The 19,852-nt window shown below is 49.5% G+C and overlaps 1 protein-coding gene across 14 annotated transcripts in view; it reads left to right on the top strand.

Annotated features, from left to right (window-relative positions):
* The window catches only part of Hectd4 (HECT domain E3 ubiquitin protein ligase 4), a 191,353-nt gene that overhangs the window by 92,874 nt on the left and 78,627 nt on the right, over nt 1-19,852 (top strand). For 13 of the 14 annotated variants that reach the window (XR_010056783.1, XR_010056782.1, XM_039089873.2 and 10 more), the window contains 16 exons: nt 2,833-2,986; nt 3,826-4,106; nt 4,272-4,461; nt 5,899-5,980; nt 7,966-8,168; nt 9,253-9,388; nt 10,283-10,465; nt 10,895-11,059; nt 11,333-11,502; nt 12,539-12,654; nt 13,619-13,722; nt 15,670-15,831; nt 15,946-16,094; nt 16,692-16,771; nt 17,084-17,247; nt 18,869-19,106. Coding sequence is in view for 12 of the 14 variants with exons in the window: in XM_039089873.2 (XP_038945801.1) it covers nt 2,833-2,986; nt 3,826-4,106; nt 4,272-4,461; nt 5,899-5,980; nt 7,966-8,168; nt 9,253-9,388; nt 10,283-10,465; nt 10,895-11,059; nt 11,333-11,502; nt 12,539-12,654; nt 13,619-13,722; nt 15,670-15,831; nt 15,946-16,094; nt 16,692-16,771; nt 17,084-17,247; nt 18,869-19,106 (2,577 nt within the window). In the remaining 2 variants the exon portion in view is untranslated. The remainder of the gene's footprint in view (nt 1-2,832; nt 2,987-3,825; nt 4,107-4,271; nt 4,462-5,898; nt 5,981-7,965; nt 8,169-9,252; nt 9,389-10,282; nt 10,466-10,894; nt 11,060-11,332; nt 11,503-12,538; nt 12,655-13,618; nt 13,723-15,669; nt 15,832-15,945; nt 16,095-16,691; nt 16,772-17,083; nt 17,248-18,868; nt 19,107-19,852) is intronic. The other variant, XM_039089874.2, reaches the window with a different exon arrangement.

Genomic DNA, 19,852 nt, shown 5'->3' with positions numbered 1-19,852 from the left:
TTTCTGTTCCCAGTGGGTGTGAGGGGAGGTCTTTATAAAATGACCAATCAGGTGACCTTGGCAGGCTGGTAAGTTCTCATGAGACTGTGCGTGGGTGTGGTTCTGTAAGAACTCACAGTTCCCCTGTGCTCCAACAACATCCTGCCCTGTAAGGGAGATGCAAGATCATTTCCATGTAAATGTTCCTCTGGCACTAACAGTCTCCACATAAATATTCCTGTGAAATACTTGTGCCACTGTATTTTTTTTTCCTTTTTTTTTTAAAGATTTATTTATTTATTTTTGTTTTGTTTTGTTTTTTAAGATTTATTCATTTATTATATGTAAGTACACTGTAGCTGTCTCCAGATACACCAGAAGAGGGCATCAGATCTCTTTACAGATGGCTGTGATCCACCATGTGGTTGCTGGGAATTGAACTCAGGACCTCTGGAAGAGTAGTCGGGTACTCTTAACCGCTGAGCCATCTCTCCAGCCCCTATTTATTTATTATATATAAGTACACTGTAGCTGTCTTCAGACACACCAGAAGAGGGCATCAGATCTCTTTACAGATGGTTGTGAGCCACCATGTGGTTGCTGGGAATTGAACTCATGACTTCTGGAAGAGCAGTCGGGTGTGCTCTTAACCTCGGAGCCACCTCTCCAGCCCCACTGTATTTTTTTTTAAGATTTATTTATTATGTATAAGTACACGTCGCTGACTTCCGACATACCAGAAGGCGGCATCAGATCCCATTACAGACAGTTGCAAGCCACCATGTGGTTTCTGGGATTTGAACTCAGGACCTCTGGAAGAGCAGTCAGTGCTGTTAACCACTGAGCCATCTCTCCAACCCATGCCACTGTATTTTAAAGAGAATATTTTCAAATTTTATTTTCAGTGGGCAGTCCAATTTTAAAAATCAACTAGGGCTGGAGAGATGGCTCAGCCGTTAAAGGCTAGGCTCACAACCAAAATATAAAAATCAACTAAAGAGTTGGAGAGTTGGCTCAGTGGTTAAGAGTACTTGTTGCTCTTGCAGAGGACCTGGATTTGATTCCCAGCACCCGCATTTTGACTCACTATATATGTAACTCATGTCCAGGGGGACCTGAAAGCCTCTTCTTCCCACTGTGGGCACCAGATACACGCATGATACACATAGATACATGCGGGGGAGACAATCATATATTTAATTTTGTCACTTTTATTTAATTTTATTTGATTTTTCAAGAAAGGGTCTCTCTATGTAGCCCTGGCTATGCTGGAACTCATTCTTTAGAGCAGCCTGGCCTTGAACTCAGAGATCCACCTGCCCCTGCCTCCCAAGTGCTGGGATTAGAGGTGTGCACCACCACTGCCCAGCTACACTTATTTTTTTTTTATTTTTTTTTTCCAGAGCTGGGGACCGAACCCAGGGCCTTGCGCGTGCTAGGCAAGCGCTCTACCACTGAGCTAAATCCCCAACCCCTACACTTATTTTTTTAAAGTTAACTAAAGAGCAGTTTTCCTCAGTGTTCAAGGTCTGTGAACTTACTTTGTTTTTAGTCAGCATCTCACTACATGATCCTGGCTGTCCTGGAATTCACTACATAGACCAAATTATCCTTAAACTCATAGAGATCCACATGCTTCCACCTCTTGAGTGCTGGGATTAAACATGTGTGCCACCATGCCCTAATTTTTGTTAGATACATGTGTGTGTGTGTGTGTATGCACATTGGTGATTTTTGTTCTTTTAGGTGTATATGTGTATATGTGTGGATGGGCACACTGTAAAGGGCAGAGGACAACTTGTGGGGGTTAGTTCTTTCCTTTTGTCATGAGGGTCCCAGAGGTTGAACTCAGGTTGCTGGGCTGCCATAAGCCTGATTAACCACTGAACCAATTTGCAAACCCTGTTTGTATTTTAATGTCTAAACAGCCTGTTCTACTATAAAATAGACAGACGAGGAGTTAAGCCATTGTTCCTTTAAGAACTGTGGTCTGGGGGCTAGAAAGTTGACTCAGTACTTAAACGTGCTTGCTGCTCTTTCAGAGGACCGTGCAGTTCCCAGCATCCATGTTGGCAGGTCACAACCACTGTAACTCCAGCTTCAGAGGAGCTCTTCCGGTCTGTTTAGCATCTGCACACACATGTACATATACATGCAGACACACACACACACACACACACACACACACACACACGTTAAAATAATAAACATGTTTTAAAAAAATAACTATGGTCTGACCATGCAAATTGGTAAAGAGATAATGGTGTTGTGGGAGGAGCCAGTGCAGTGTCGTGCTCACTCATGCCGTGGGACAGACTGGCCGGGCTAGACATCCAGCAAGGCTCCTGGGGAGGGCGGTGTGAGCAAGAGGACTGAAGAACTGAACACACAGCATGCCTATATCCGGATTCTACACAGGCGTGCGAAACTCAAGACATGCTGTGCACTTTACAGAGGATACTTAGGAAGTGAAACTAGGGTGAACATGGAAATTGGTGTTATTATATATGAATTAATTGTACTTCATTCTCAGGGGGAGGCCTCCTCTTAGCACTGAATGTTTATGTGTGGATATTGTCCAATGAGACTGACTGGTTAGTGTAACACTGAACAAGTACAATGTGTCCAGAGGATGCTCTAATACAGGGAGAGAGGGGGAGGACTCACTCTGCAGGGAGACCCAGAGGGAGAATTCACCATGCCTACAGGCCCTGTGCTTTCCTTCAGTCCTCACTACCCTTCCTTTCCTCTCTCCAACTCTGAAGGTGGCAGAGGGAGAATTCACCATGCCTACAGGCCCTGTGCTTTCCTTCAGTCCTTACTACCCTTCCTTTCCTCTCTCCAACTCTGAAGGTGGCTCCACAGAGGCTGTGCACTCGGGGCTGGCCCGGCAGGTGTCCAGTCTCCTCACCAATCACCTTGCCCGAGCTACTGAGTGCTGTGGCAACCAGGCTGCTGGGAACGACGCCCTGCAGGACGTCCTGAGTCTTCTCAATGACCTTTCCAGGTATGGAAGGCCCTGAGAGCTGAAGAGCAACCTGTTTTCCCCTCAGTGGCTGGAATAACTTTTGCTTCTGTTGGTTTTTGGAACATCTAAGTTCCTAGACCTTTTAAGACACTGGTGCTTCAAGAAGAATTCTAGAGAATAAAGTCGCTGAAACAATGTTCAGTCTGAAAATGGAAGGATTATCTAGAGGAGCAATGCACTGTTTTTTGCTTTATGACTTGGTGGCATCAGCTGCTGGCCTCACAGGCATTCCAGTTACACTCCCATTCAACCCCAAATGTCAGCTCCCCAGCCAGGTTCCATTCGCAACACCCCACACTCAGCCACTCAGGACCTGTAATTACCTTGTTCTTCTGCACTGTATCCTTGAACAGAAGTGGTCCTCTGTGGGCCTAATCACCCTGCATTCCCAGGTCATGTACTGACAAGTGCTTTGGCTTTTGCTGGCTCAGTAGGTTTGGCTGTGGCAGGTCACCCGTGTTGGGGGTTGTAGCAGTGTGTGACAGCTTTGCTCTTGGCACACACGTTTTGAGGGCCGAGACGTGGAATCGCAAAGCTGGTTTGGAGTTCTGGCTTTTGTATTCTTGGGAACACCATGGGCATGTGAGCTTGGCTACCAGAGTTCATAGAGGAGGGGGACACCAGCCTTCTCAGGTGTTGCCCGTCCGTTATGAACACCTACTAAACACTTGCTCCGGATCATCATTCCCTGCACACCGTCCATGGTATCCTCCTCCTGAGGTCTCAGCTCCATGTTTGTCCAGCTTCACCTAGAGAAAACTTCTGACATCTGGGGTGATCTTCTCAGCACAGCGCCCTCTTTTCCCCCTGTTTTGCAGGAGCCACATAGGGAAGGCCATCTTGAGCCAGCCAGCCTGCGTTTCTAAGCTCCTCTCTCTACTGCTGGACCAGCGTCCATCCCCAAAGCTGGTGTTGATCATTCTTCAGTTATGCCGGGCTGCTCTGCCTTTGATGAGCGTGGAGGACTGTGGGAATGTGGAGCTCCCGCCCTGGAGCTACTCCGTCCCCTCCCTGAACAGTGAGCAGGAGGACCCCAGTGACCCTGCTTCCAAGATCGCCTCTCTGCTCTTAGCCAAGCTGGCAGACTATGTGGTCCCAGGTGAGGAGGGCCTGTCCAGCAGGAGGGTCTGGGAGGTCAGTCCTGCGGTGGCCAGGCCCCAGATGTGCCTGTGTGCTCTGTGTAAAGGCGAGAGACGGGAAAGGGAGGGGAGCCCCACAAATAGTTCTGCAATGTTTCTGAATGGGCCTTGATTTTTGCTTTAAGGATGTCAGACGGTTCTCTCTCCAACTGCTTCTGAACCTGACACCACACTGACAAAAACCAGTCCTAAGAATTCCTTAAAAGGAGATAAAGATCCTGGAGAAGAGAGTGAAGCGGTGGATGGCAAGCTCTCCATATTTATCCACAAGCGGGAAGACCAGTCCTCCCATGAGGTCCTGCAGCCATTGCTGAGGTGACTGCAATGACTGATAGTGATAGCTGCATGACATCAGAGGCCACAGGCACTGTACTAACCCTGTGCTATGGTGACTGACTCAGTCCTCTTGACAACCCAAGTAGGCACCCACGGAGTCTGTCACTCCTGACTGCAGGCCTGGGCCTCTAGAACCCCAGTGTGAGCCAGCACAGGGCTCAAGCATGTGCTGAGCCTCCCGTGTCCTGGGGGTGTGCAGTGACTCTCCGCTGTGAGAAGGACCGTCAGTGCTTCAGTTGTTAACACTCTACAGCCCTCTGCAGATTCGGACATGTCACCTTGTCCTTACAAGAAGGCGGGGAGGCCTGCTGTATAGCCCAGGGTCACTTAGACGGCAGACCAGTTCCTTTGCAGTGTCTGTGAACTCATCCCCGTGGGATGGATCCCTTGTTTGCCGCAATGGCATATGAAAGCAGATAGCCTCATGTGAGCATGGTCACAGTGAGTGTTCAGGTGGAGCCCTCCCATGTGGCTGCTCAGACCACCGAAGGACTGATGGGTCATTAGGAGGAGAGCCAGGCCTTTCCTCCCTGCAGCCTTGCATGCATGCTGCTGTTGAGCCTCCTGACAGACTGCCTCAGAGTTCAGAGTGCCTCCTTTATGCAGAGCCCTACCAAGCTGTCTTCAGGACGTGATGTTTGCCCTGCTCTTTTGTTTGTGCTTCATTTTCATGTAGGTTCTTAATGTCAGAATCCTTTAGTTTTGTTTTCCAAGATAGCAGTTCTCTGTGTAGCAGCCTTGGTTGTCCTGGAGCTCACTCAGTAGACCAGGTTGTCCTCAAACTCACAGTATCCGCCTGCCTCTGCCTCCTGAGTGCTAATTTCAGAATTCTTACAGACTTCTCGGGACTGGAGAGATGGCTCAGTGGTTAAGAGCACTGGCTGGTGTTCCAAAGTACCATGGTTCAATTCCCAGCACCCACATGGCAGCTCTCAACTGTCTGTAACTCCAGTTCTAAGAGACCTGACACCCTCACACATACATGCATGCAGGCCACACACTAGTGCACATTAAAATAAGTAAACCAAAACACTTAAGAAAACAACAGACTTTGTTTTGGGTCCTAAAATGTCTGTAATTATGAAGGAGGTTATTTTTAAGGGAGAGTGTGGATTTTAAAAGCTATCTTTAGGTGCCGCAAGACAGTGCAGCAATAAAGCTCATTGCCGCTCAGCCTGGTGACTCGGGCTTTATCTCCACAACCTACTTGGCGCAAGGAGGGAACTGACTCCTATGAGTTGTCCTCAGCTGTCTACACCCATGCTGTGGTGCATGAGCACATGTGCACACGTGCATACACTAACGCCAGTTTTAGCATTAAATGGTGCCTGCACATGATTAGGTTAGTGGGTGACACAGCCCTCTGTCACATTCCCCTGTCATAGTGGCTCACCTTCTCTGCCTTCCTTCTTGCAGCAGCTCAGAAGGACGGCCCTTTCGACTTGGTACTGGTGCCAACATGGAAAAAGTTGTGAAGATGGACCGAGACATGACCAAGGTAACCACACGGAGAAAAGTGACAGAAGTGCCTTTGCCACACTCTGGACTTCCAGAAGAAGCCAGGCATTTTTGTTTTGTCTTTTTTTTTTTTTTTTAAGATTTATTTATTATCAATAAGTACACTGTAGCTGTCTTCAGACACACCAGAAGAGGGCATCAGATCCCATTACAGATGGTTGTGAGCCACCATGTGGTTGCTGGGAATTGAACTCAGGACCTCTGGAAGAGCAGTCAGTGCTCTTAACCACTGAGTCATCTCTCCAGCCCGACACTCAGCTTCTTGTCTTGTTTTGTTTATGTTTTTTTTAATGTTTTGCTTTCTCTTTTGTAAAGATTTATTTATTTATTTATTGTATATAAGTACGCTGCAGCTGTCTTCAGACACACCAGAAGAGGGCATCAGATCCCATTACAGATGGTTAGAGCCACCATGTGGTTGCTGGGATTTGAACTCAGGACCTCTGGAAGAGCAGTCAGTGCTCTTAACCACTGAGCCATCTCTCCAGCCCTTGCCTGTATTTTTAAGAAATTATTTTTTAAGAAGTTGATTCAGTTGGAGGTGTTAGCATCGACTGCAGTCCCAGCTGAAGCTCCATTTGAGACCAGGCTGAGGCATAGGTGAGACCAGCCTGAGCAGTACTGAGACCAGTCTGAGCTAGGTGAGACTAGCCTGAGCTAGGTGAGACCAGCCTGAGCAGTCCTGAGACCACCCTGAGTAGTAGGTGAGATCAGCCTGAGCAATGGAAACAAGGCAAGTTAGGTGTCAGCTCAAACTTACTAAGTAGCCAAGAATGATTTTTAAATCTGATCCCACTGCCTCCATTCGCATGAGCTGGGATTACAGATGTGCGCCTGGTGTCTGCAGTGCTGGGGATTGAACCCACAGCCTTATACGTGCTTGGTAAGCACTCTACCAACTAAGCTACATTCCTCATAAAAGAACTCTTAGACTCGACCCACAATTTTTTCTTAGCCTTTTAAAGAAAGGTTTATAGTCTTAAAATAGTTTAGAAATTGAAAGCTGCTAAGAGAATAACACTCAAGAATTACCAGGGCTGAGGGTGTGACTAGGCTGGCAGAGCGCTTGCCCTGGGTTTAATCCTCAGCACTTTGTAAGTCAGGAGTGGTGACCTGCACCCGTGACCCCAGTGCTGGAGAGGTTAAGGGGAAAGAGAATGAGAAGTTTAAGGTTTCCCATCACCGTATCTCAGGTTTGAAACTCACCCGGCATACATAGAGTCTTAAACAACAGACAAAAGGGATTATAGACAGATCATAAAGATGTAAAATATGTTCACACTCACAGCTCATTAAAGGAAGAAAAGCAACAGCTATGAACAGTTTTATAAACCGTATTTTAATGAGGTATTGTTATGAGATGGTAACACTCATTAGTATCGAGCATGGGTGAATACACATCTTAAAATCCAGAGGGTTGGGGCTGGGGATTTAGCTCAGTGGTAGAGCGCTTACCTAGGAAGCGCAAGGCCCTGGGTTCGGTCCCCAGCTCCGGAAAAAAAAAAAAAAAGAACCAAAAAAAAAATCCAGAGGGTTTTGAAACCCACCGTGGGGGCATGCGCCTTTTATCCCAGCACTCAGAGGCAGATGCAGGTGATGTCAGAGTTGGCTAGCCAGGGCTACATAGTGAGGTCACAGCATGTTCTTCGGATTTATGTGAAAACCAAACAGAACACAATCTATGTATGTAAAAATACGGGATAGCTAAAGACATTAACACTCGGATAACGAGATGTCAGGCATGTCGAAGCAAACCAGTCCAGCAGATTGTGATGTATGTAGAGCAGGACACTGTAATCACAAAAGGATAAAACCCACGGGATTCAGAGTTTACGGAAATCATAACGTATGCGTGTTTCATGTTGTTTGTGGTATTGATCACTTTGGTGATGGGGAAGAGATCTGAGAGAGTCTGAACTGGGAAGAACGAATGAGCCATGCAGGTGTCTTCAACCCAAACCCCAGGGTGGCTGCTGTGAAGTGATCACAGAAGAGGCCTCAGCCGCCCTCAGGAAAGCAACCAAGTGGGCACAGTCGGGCCTCATTGTCAGTGTCGGGCCACCAGTGGAATCCATCAACCCAGAGACTGTGAGTGGGCTGTCCACAGGTGACAAGAAGAAAACGGCCCAAACCTCCATCTGCCGAGAAAGGAACTCGGAACTGGCCAGGTGAGGCTCTCGGTGCTCCCCTGGAAGTGCTCCTCCAGACACTGCAGAGTGGTCTGTTAGTAGGGTTTGAATCTCTACCATCCCTGACCTGCTGAAAGTAAGGAGAGGGGACAAGAACTACTCAGTAGTAGCGAATGCTCCCAAAGCAGTGCCTGGGACTGCTCAGGGGAGAGCCAGGGCTGCTGAGGCTCCCAGCCAGTGAACATGGCAGCTAGAGGAGCCTCCCCATGTCAGCCAACTGTTTGCTCACAGTGCTTCCTTCTCCAATGTCTTCCCCAGGGAGTCAAGGGGAGAGCTCCTGGAAGGGCTCATGGTGCTGCAGGGAGTGACCGCAGCAGTCTGGGACTCTTTGATCCCCAAGGTTTCTGTGCTAAGAAGCTTGGGGTCATTGTTACAGGGTGTGTTAGTCAGCATTTCCTAACTTACTTACCTCTGGTTTGGAGGTTCAGGTGCTGGTATTGCCATGACAGATCCTGTGCATGACAAAGTGTTTCCATGTCCATGTAGGAGCGAAGGAGAGTTGGAGGAGCCATGCTCAGGCCTTTATACAGCCCTCCTGTAACTAGCCCCTGTGAAGCCAAGTCCCAGTCATCCACAAACCTCCAGTCTCCCATTAGCTCCACCCTAGGACCACACTCGAATCACTGTGGGCCCTCGGGAGACAGATGATACTTAGAGCATAGCACAGAGGATTCTCCACATCCCCCGCCCCCCAAAAAATCAAGAAGTGTTTTCTTCTTGGTGTTCATTTGCTTGTCATTTGTCAGTCAACAAGTTCTGTTTGTTATGTGTGAGCCCTTCATCAGGTGTGAACAGGAAATGTTTCCATCCTACATTAGCTCTGAAACCACTTTTCTGTAACCCTTCCCCACAACTCCCTACACACACACACACACACACACACACACACACACACACACACACACACACACACAGAGAGTTTCTCTGTGTAGCCCTGGCTGCCCTGGAACCTACTATAACAATCAGGCTGGCCTTGAAGATTTACCTGCCTCTACCTCCCCAGCCTTTTCTGTACTTTTAGCCATCACTGAGCATTGAAATGCTTCTGTGTTCACACTTGCAGAACTGACCCCGTGCGCCCCTTCATCAGTGGGCATGTAGCAAACAGTATGGCCGCAGAAGTGATCGCCTTGCTTCATAGCCTGCTAATGGCACCAGAATCTAATGCTGCTCAGATATGGACCACAACGGCAGAAAAGGTTAGTGTGGGGCTGCTGCTCAGTCAAGGGAACGAGAATGAAAACCTTAGACAGGGTCACCGGGAGAGAGCATTCCCGAGTTAGTCAGACACAGCTACACTCCGGCAGTCTCCCCTGCCCTGCCAAGTCTCCGCATATCGGAGAGACGCGGCAGCCCTTGTTTCTTTTTGTTTGCCTCAGACTGTTACCAGTGTCCTGTATTCTTGATTTATTGGCCATGTTCAGTCTATTGGAAGTCCTAGGAAGGCCTCTGTGCCATCACATTGCTGAGTGCTCTGTCTCGCACTGACGCCTCACACTGGTTTAGGTGCCAGAACCTCAGCTCTGTAATTCCCCTTTCTAGGCCACTCCTCAGGCTAGGGCCTGAAGCATGCCCTGGAGCTGAACTCAGAAATGCAAAGTGGGGATGGTTTCCCTCAGTGAATGCCTGCTGGACCTTGGTTGGTGATAGCTTCTCCCATATTATAGTGTTGTATATTCCCTGTTCTGCCTGATACAGTGGTGCCCATGGTAGAACAGCACTGGCTACACCTGGTAGTTTTGTCTCTCCTATATGCAGAGTTCCTGTGATAGCTGGGCCCCAGGTCACCATTAGTCATTTCATTGGTTTTGGGACCAATAGCCAGTGCTTTAATTCCCAATGCCTGCCCCCCAAGATATATTTATTTTATCTTATGTGTCACTTTTGCCTACATATATGTATGTGTACCATGTGCATGCCGTATGCTTATGAAAGTCAGAAGAGATTGTTAGACCCTGTGGAACTGAGTTACAGATGATTGTGAATCACCGTGTGGATGCTGGGAACCAAACTCAGGTCCTCTGTGAGAGCAGCACCTGCTCTTAGCCACTGAACCGTCTACGCAGCCCGACCGCCCTCCTCCTCACACACAGGTTTTGTCTCGAGCGTTGATGTACATTCCACAACTAGGGAAATATGCAGAAAGCATCCTGGAAAATGGGAGCAGCAGTGGCAGGAAACTCGCCAAGCTTCAGAGGATTGCACGCCAGGCTGTTGCCGCCCTCTGTGCACTGGGAGGCTTTAAAGAGACCATCAAGATTGGCTCCGAGGTCCAGGTAACCCACCGCTGCTTTCCCTCCCCAAACCTCACCTCAGCTAACCTGCGCTCTAACTCCTATCGTTTACCCAGAGGGGCAACAAGCCTTGTTCCGTCAAACTAAGGAGTAAAACTCGAAACATCCTGAGCTTCCCTCGACATCACTCTGTGCATTGCTCAAATGCTAAGGCAGTGCTGTCTGATGTCCCCGTGGGACTCGTGTCCTAGGGCATCAGTAATGCTGAAAGCTCGAGACGATAGTGTGTTTCATTGCGGAGAGCTCATTACTGTGGGCTTGTGATCTCCATCATGTCTTTGGCTTGGCTGCACCTCAGAATCTGTGATTACCATAGCTCCAACGTGACAGCTGCAAAGCCCTCCTCTCATCCCCATAGATAGCTGTGCTCACTCGACCCGGGCAGGTGCTGCTAATAATCTCTGTCACCAGGTTTTAGGTAGAGGAATATCGGGAAGCATTGGAGTTGTGGCTTCTATCAATGAACAGGAAGGCATAGCTACAGTCAGATTCCCTCCTGTGGACTGCAGAAGGACGTCACAAGCTGCAGACACGCTGACTATTCCTTTGTCTAGACTCTGTGTTCCACGGTCAGAGGTAAGGCGATGCCGGCCTGCTTGGTCAAGCCCCTGTGTAGGTGCTGACTGTTGTGTGGGCGGGCAAACGCTGTAGAGACATGAGGGCGGTACCAGCCGTGACGATTTCACAGTAACATGGGTAGGAAGGTTTTCATCCAGATGTTAGCTGGGAATAATCCAGTGTATGACATTTTTGGTTGCTTGGATGTGGTTTTCTGTGGTGGTTTTGATCACACACTGACCATGCCTTTGTTTCTTGTGCCTTTTGCCTTGGCCTGCCCTTCTGTCACAGGCACTGCCTCTTCATAAGCTGTCCATTACTGAGAAGGTAGTCCAGGCAGTGCAGTCCATGCTGCTCCCTCAGGAAGGCAGCCTCTCTATCCACACCTCTCTTCCTGCAACAGGAGATGGCTCGGCACCTGTCATGGCAGTTGTCCGGCTTCTGGCTGAAATCAGAACCAGGTAAGTTGGCCTGACCTTAAAGGTCCATAGCCCAAAGTTCACGTCAGCTAAGTAACAGGCACCATAGTCACGCAGCACTTGCCGCAGCTTGCGTTCCCAGTTCCTACACCTCTGATTGCATCCCTGGTGCTTACTGTGCCACACCGTACGGCTGAGCCGTTCACACCGGCTGCAGGGCGCCATGCCGTGGAGGCTCACACCTGGGCCGCACTGGCTGCTCTGCTGAAAGAACCCGTTTACAGCAGGAATCACGTGGCCACTTTTTCAAGTGACTCAGTTCCATCACTTTCCAACCTAGTGACAGGAAAATGTGTCAGAGAGGAGATGTCTGCCTACAGACACATTGACTCTCCACTAGACAAGCGTGGCAGGGTCTCCTGCAGAAACTTTGCAGATGTGCGCATGTGCGCTGGCCTACATGAGAGAAGTCAGAGTGTAGACTTCTGGTCTCTGGATTCGCCGCCCTAACTTGTGCAGTGCTCTCATTGCTCACAAGGCTCGGTGATGCAGATCCGTAACGACTGATCACCGGTACCCTGTGTCCCTCAGTGGAAGCTGCGTTGCAGCAGTGACTGGGCAAAGGCTCCTTAGACATCCCATGGTGTCTGTGGGGAGTGGTTACAGAGCCATCCTCAAGTACAAAACCTGCGACTGCCCACATCCTCGTATAGAGCGGCACAGCACGAGTGTGGAGCCCGCACATCCTCCAGTACTGTCACATGCCTCTGGGTTTCTGAGCTTCCTGTGCATGCCAGTGCTGTGGAAGGATTGCTGTGCCACTGGCATTGTTTGGGGACGGTGACCAGCAGAGAAGATCCATAGACATTTAGTGCAAGAGAAGCTTTTTCCAAGTATTTTCAGTTTGGATGGTCAGATCCCTAGCTCCAGACCCCCATGGGTGTGAAGGGCCAACTATGTATTTCAGAGAGGGTTTGCTGTGGAAAATAAGTCTAAATGACAAGTTTGATTGAAGCGGTTTCACAGTTGATGTCTTAAAGAATGAATATTGACATGTTGTGACTCTTTTAACATCAAGAGCCTGCCTGGTCATGGCACAGCTTTTAGAAGACAGCCTGTTTTGTGAGGAATTCATACAGCAGTGTCCAGCAGCAGTGGAAGTCCTGAATCTCGTAGCCCAGGAGTGCAGTGCAGGTGAGTGCCAGTGACCACTGTGCAGTGTCTCAAGAATAGTCTGTACGTGCACACACATGCACGCGCGCGCGCACACACACACACACACACACACACACACACACACACACACAGAGTCTGCTGCCTCTGTTTTCCAGGAAAGTGGACCAGGTCCCTGCTCTCTTTTCTACGTTCACATTAACTCACTGATGGCTGTGCACTCTGACTGTGGGTTGGCGACATTTGGATTCTAAGCACAGACTTTGTATTGGTGTCCTTCTTCAGGATGGCCTGCATTTAAGAAATTCAAGGATTTTTTTGTTTTTATTTTTTGTTCTTGTTTGTTTGTTATTTAGTCTCACTGTATAACCACAGCATCCTGGAGGTTTTGATTTAGACCAGGATGGCCTCATACAGGGATCCACCTGCCTGATGCTGGGATAAAGGCAGCGCCACATGCCCAGCCACTGACGCTTACAATCAGCTTAGGTGGCCTCGTGCCCTCACCTGGCATGAGTGGGGCCTGCCAGCAGTCCTATAACTCTGGTTAACTTACAGGCCAGCCAGAGCTAACTTGTAAGTTTTAGGCCAGCCTCGGCTATACACAACGGCCCTATTTTTAAACAATAAAATAAGAGAGTGGGGTTCCAATTTTTTCAGATAAGAATCCTAAGAGTCATTTGCTAAGTGTTTGTCTTATGCCTGAGGCTTGTGGACGGGCTTTGCTTAAGTTCCACAATCTCATCTTCAAAGCCTGTGTAGGCCTAGGTGCTCCCAGTGCTCTGGGATTGGGGTTGGAGGCCCTGGGGAATACCACGTCCAGGCCGCTGTCCTCTAGGCGTGTGGCTGTTGAGCTTTGTGAGGAGCCCGAAGGCGGCTCTGGGTACTTCCTCTTGTATAAGGATGTAAGTGGGCCCCGTGTGTAATGGCGTCCTTTTGGTGCCACTCCCGGAATCCATTTCATGCTTTGCTATGTCCTCCACAGGCGAGCGGCTTGCAGTTGTAGAGGTGCAGTGCGAGAGGCTCAGGATGCTCTATCGGGACTGCGCTCGGCCTCCTCCACCTCCGCTGCAGGCCGACCGGAGACAGGTGAGACACTGCCGCCTCTCTGCAGTCTGCGACTCAGCCACTGAGGAAGGACAGGTGTCACGTTAGACAGTGCGCTGCAGCTCTGAGGTGGCGCGCCTGTCTCCGAGGAACGCGTGCAGTCTTTGGCAGCCACACTGTCACCTTTGGATGTCCAAGAGTGCCGAGCTGACACTTTGAATGGTGGAACATTACACTACGCAGCAGGATTTTATTAATATCTTTGAAGTCTGAATAAAAAAAGACAGTTTTAAACAAAAGCTAAGGAACTGGAGAGATGGTAAAGTGTTTGCCACGCAGAGTTGGACACCAGCTATGTCCTATAACCCCAGCGCTGGGGAGTCAGGAAGTCCCCGGGCTCCCTGGCCAGTGAGTCTAACCAATCAGTGAAAGACTCTGTCTCAAAAAGCAGAGCGAGCTGTGGTTGGAAATACTAGACTGCAGTATTCAAATAATTAGCACATGGCTGAGTAATAGCAAATATGAAAAAATGCTGCGTTTTTATGTTTGTAGCAGCTTTACTTACAATACTCAAAAATGAAACCTGCTTCAATGTCCATCAAATGTTGAATGAATGGCAAAATAAGATGATAGCAAAGCCATGAGTCATGACATAAACAGATAGCGGCCACCCACACGGTCCCACAGGTGTCCAGATCCCATGTGTGTATAGAAAAACTGCAGAAGCAGCAGCAGGTGTGACGGGCTGGAGGAGGACAGAAGTGAGTGAGAGGCTGGAGCTTGGCTTCTGCTGAGTGTGGGGTTGCTTACAGCAGGGGAACAAATGCTCTAGACCAGAATGGTGATGGCTTTACAACTCCACACGCACACCAGAAGGCAGGGGTGTGTGACTCGACGTGGGCAATCATGTGGTCTGAGAGGTGTGTAGATACGTCGGTGTCCATAAACAAAGCCTGCACCAGTCTCACTTGGCATCCAGCCGTCTCTGGGTACCCTGTGAACACATTGAGGCATTCGTGTGTCCGCATCCAGCTTGTTCTCTGCAGCCAGTGAGTCCCAGCAGCCGCAGTGCTCACCACACGCTGTGCACGCTAACGCTCCGTGGCTGCGGTTCTCTGGGATGTGCTGGAATGGGTGGGTGGGGAGACACTCTCATAGGGAAGCCTGACGCTTGAGCCATGAGGATTGGAGCATGAGGAGACAGACAGCCGCCCAATGAGAGAAAAATGAATAAAGAGAAAACCAAAGAGCAGCTTCATGAGCCCGAGAAGGAGCAATGGGGAGGCAGCCAGGAGGATGAGCAGCTGCGGCTCAGGGGTCACCTCAGTGGGCCTGGCACGCAGAAGGGCTTGTCTGTCTGCCTGTCTGCCTCCCTTTCTCTCTCTCTCTCTCTCTCTCTCTCTCTCTCTCTCTCTCTCTCTCTCTCTTTTTAAATAAAACCAAAACCAAGTTCTCATTGGGACTTTAACAAAAAAACAAAAACAGAGTGTTCATGCCGGGCATGGTAGCGCACACACTTTTAATCCAGAGCACTTAGGAGAGGAGGCAGCAGCAGACTGATCTCTGTGAGCTTGAGGCCAGCCTGGTCTGCAGAATGAGTTCCAGTACACAGAGAAACCCTGTCTCTAAAGATCAAAAAAAAAAAAAATCGAGAAGCTTCTCAAGATTAAGTTTTACTTTGGTGTCTGGATGTTTCCCCTGCCTGTGTGTATACCACGTGTCTGAGACCAGAAGAGCTACCAGTGCACTCAGCCTCTGAGCCCTCTCTACCCAAAGACAGACTTCCATATGTATAATGGGGGTGCACGGGGATAGTGTTGTTGAATGGAAGGCCTGGCATAGCAGGTGTAAGGCTTTGGGGTCCATTCCCAGCATTATAACAAAAAATGAAAAGGAGAAAAGAGAACCCATGCTTTGATCACATTGGGAAAGAGTAATGAGATTTTCTGCTTTGTTGAGTGGAACCCTCCCTCCTGTCCCCCATTGCAGCCCAAAGAGATCACCTGGAGCCCTTCTCGAGTGTTCCCTCCAGTTCGCGCCTGCATGTTTTCATCTCACCTCACCTCTGTCACCTTCCTGGCTGACCCCAGTGCTGGAGGAGGTCTTCCCCGGGGCACATTCATCTATGCCACCTCCCCGCTGCCAGTTCAGGTGAGAAAGTGCATGTCAACCTGCCTCCTCCCTCCCTCAGCTGAGAAAGAAGCGGCAGGTGCTAGGCCTGGCCACTTGCCCCTCTGACGTCACCCTCTGCTGCTGTCTCTTCAGGCCCCGTCTTTCTACTGGGAAATTGAGATTGTTTCCTATGGAGACACTGATGACGACACTGGACCAATCGTCTCATTTGGCTTTGCTACAGAGGCTGAGAAGCGTGATGGGGCATGGACCAATCCGGTGGGCACTTGCCTCTTCCACAAGTAAGTGGCTGTTCTTACTTCAGCGGAAACGACAGCGCGCTGCCGGGCATGGTTGGGCTCGCCTTCAGTCCCAGCGTTCAGGAGGCAACAGATCTTTGTTTGAGGGCCACCTGGTCCATTAGTAAGTTCCAGGCCAGCCAGGGCTGCGTGGTGATACCCTTTCATAAGAATGGGTCAGGGTTCCAGAGAAAGTGACTTCCCCCAGGTGTTTATGGGTATTCAAGGAGCCGAAGGGCCCTTGTGTGATTGAGGACGTTCAGACAGAAAGTGCCATTTTCCTCTGTGGAGGCTTTTGTTCCTCCACATGGTTCTAGCCCAGTTGTTCTGCAACAAGAAACCTGTTTTTCTTCTTTCCCAGTCAATTCTGAATCCATGTACCATGAGCTCTTCTGTAGACTGGGCTCTGCTGGGCTATTGTAATACTAACAGGACAGCAGAGCAGCCTTAAGCCAAGTGTGGACAGTGCTAGTTGGAAGTCTGTAGTGTTTGGGAAAGCATTGCTCTTGGCTCTGGGGATTCCTTCCTTGCCTGCCCTTCCTTCTCTCCCTCCTCCTCTCCACATGAGTCTAAGCCTCGACTCTCTTGTTCTCCTCCCAGCAATGGCCGAGCTGTGCACTACAATGGCTCCAGTCTGCTGCAGTGGAAGAGCGTCCGCTTAGATGTCACACTCTGTCCTGGTCAGTGCAGCGGGGCCTCCTTACTCTGCATGCTTCTGTGGGTGCCAGCCTTGGGCCTAGATGGTTTAAAGTTGAATAAACTTAGCAATTGGAAATGGGTCATTTGTCTTGGAGTGAAAAGCAAACGCCTGCCCTTGCCGTCTGACTTTTCCACCACAGCTCTCGTATGCTGAAGCCATTAGCCTAGAACCTCCACCTTGTAACGCAGGGGACACACATGGCTGCTTTTGTCCCTCACCACGTAGTTCCAAATTAGAGTTCACCTAATAGTTAAGGAGGAAATGTGTGTGTGCTTCCTGCTCTCTGCTGTAGGTGATGTGGCAGGGATCGGCTGGGAACGGACCGAGGGGACTCCACCTCCTCCAGGGCAGCCAGCCAAAGGTCGGGTGTACTTCACATACTGCGGGCAGCGCCTCACACCGTACCTAGAAGATGTCTCTGGCGGGATGTGGCCTGTGGTTCACATTCAGAAGAAGGCAAGTCACCTCGATAGGAGAGAAGAACAAACTCTTTTCAGAAGTGCGTCCTGACTAGAAAGGGACAGGGCTTTTATGTAGCCGTCCTCTGCACACTGATGGGCGTGGGGAGCCTGCAGAAGTGATTCCTTGCTTCCCTGATGGACCCTGCAGGCTTGGGGCTGCCGACGCTGTGTCCAGAGCATAGCCTGCTCTTGTTCCGACCTCCCCTTAGCCATCCTTCCTTAACGAGGACAGAAAGACCACTGAAAAGAGCTTGTGAGAGCAACCCTCTGAGTCATGTAGAATGGCAGATGCTTGGAGAGTTTTCTGGGAAAGACTCAAAAGTTCAACATTCCTCTTCCCCCAGCACCCAGCACACCTAATCACACACATGCTCACTCACACCCACATTTATACATACATACACGTTCACAGGGGCACACCGTCTCACACACACACACGCTCACTCACACATTCATACACACACACACACACACACACACACACACACACACACACACACACACAGGCTCCTGTTGACGTGCTGCTGCAGCCCCCATCTTCGTCCATTTCCCAGTGCATAGCCAGATGCCTATCCACGTGGACTCCACACTGGTCAGCAGCAGAATCCATGTTCAAAGTGAGCTTCTCTAGCCTTCTTGTCTCAGGAAAAGTAGCATTCCTCTCCTTGTCCCATGCTTCCATTCACTCAGCAGATGTGTCCCCAGCATCTGTGTGTGAGCACCATGTAGAACTTAGGCAGAGAGCAAGGCATTGATGCTGTCCGTCTTTGTCATGCTATAATCAATTGGAGCAGTTAGACATTAGTCAGATAATCACAGGAACGTATAGAGGTAGTCACAAAGTAGTAAACCCTTGGAATGAAAATCTAGTCTCTAAGTGCCAGGGTATCCCTGTCCTCTGAAGACATGGTAGTTAAGCTAACCTGGAGACCGTCCCACTGTCTGGGAAGTTAGAGGGGAGACTTCCAGGTAGAGGGAGGAGCAGCATGTGCAGTGGTGTGGCATAGAGCACAGCCCCTGGCCTGGTGCAGTGGTGCAGCCTTGATATCCAGTTCTTGAGAGCCAAGTCAGCAGGAGAGAGAGAGAGAGAGAGGGATGCTCCTCTAGCCGTAACTCGAGTCCCAAGGGATTCCATACTCTTCTGGCATCTCAAGCACCAGGCACACATGTGGTGCACAGCATACATACAGGCAAAATTCTCACATACATGAAAGAAAGAATGAAAGGAAGGAAGGAAGGAAGGAAGGAAAGGAAGGAAGGAAGGAAGGAAGGAAGGAAGGAAGGAAGAAAGAGTGCAAAAGAAGATGATTGTTGAAAGTTTGAGGCTAGCCCGGGCTACATAGCAAAACCCTGTGGACCAGGAGTGGGTACAAGTGTTAGTGACAGTGACTGGCAAGAACCTGAGCTCTGTAACAGGATGGCCAAGGGAGGCAGACAGCTGTGCAGCTCTCCAGGCACGGCTCACACATGCCTGCTCCTGGGCCTGCGTCTCCCACCTGCCATCTCTTGGGCCGCTCTTTAGATTTAGCAACCACTGAAGTGTACTTCATTGTTCATAAATCAAAAAGACAGAAAGAAAGTGTAAACAACCTAAATCCTATATGTGCTCTTTCTAGAACACAAAAACTCGAGCCAATTTTGGCTCCCGCCCGTTTGCGTATGCTGAAGGACAGGCCCACCGTAACGCTGCTGACCTGTGCACTGACCTGGCAGAGGAGATCAGCGCTAACTTCGAGGCCTTGCCATTCGCCATGGCATCTGACAGTGACAACGATGCTGGCACCAGTATTGCGTCAGACCCAGGCACTCATGGGCCACCATGCCGGATTGCAGCAGTGGCCACAGCCCAGCAGCGTAAGCCCCGTCCTCCCCCCGCCCCCGCTAGTGCTGTTGTGAGTGCTGTGAATTCTTCAAGTCCACTTAGCTTCGGCATCCACAGTGCAGGGAGACAGACGGGGCGGGGCAGACTGGAGTGTCCATTCGTGGTGCTAACCATGCAGGTGGAGGAAGTATAGTGCAGGAAGCTAAAAGCCCAGACACGTATAGGAAATCACTTCATTTTACAGCGTTACTCATTTAATAATTTTTTATCCAAAACCTCTTTAAACTGAGGTCATCAAGTAATGGTAAGATGGCAGAAGTAAGGACGCGGACAGACAGCTGTGTGCTACACACAACGTTTCCTGATCACTTAAAACTCACATAGACGGGGGTTGGGGATTTAGCTCAGTGGTAGAGCGCTTGCCTAGGAAGCGCAAGGCCCTGGGTTCAGTCCCCAGCTCCGAAAAAAAAGAACAAAAAAAAAAAAAAAAAAAAAAAAACAACTCACATAGACAGCTGGGATGACATAGACTTAGAAGCTCAGGTATTTGGGTGGCTGAAGCAGGAAGATAATACATTCAAGGCCTGTGTGGGGACAAGGCCAGCCTGAGCAATTTAGCAAGACCCCATCTCAACATTTAGATAGTCAGACCAAGAGATACGTAGAAACACAGCTAGATACATAGGTAGATACACAGATCATAGATGCATAGATAGATGGGTGCATACATATATACATGCATGCATACATACATGCATACATACACACACAGACACAA

This window comes from Rattus norvegicus, chromosome 12, assembly GCF_036323735.1.
Source record: "Rattus norvegicus strain BN/NHsdMcwi chromosome 12, GRCr8, whole genome shotgun sequence".
Lineage (NCBI taxonomy): Eukaryota > Metazoa > Chordata > Mammalia > Rodentia > Muridae > Rattus > Rattus norvegicus.
This window is presented reverse-complemented; position numbering and strand designations above follow the sequence as displayed.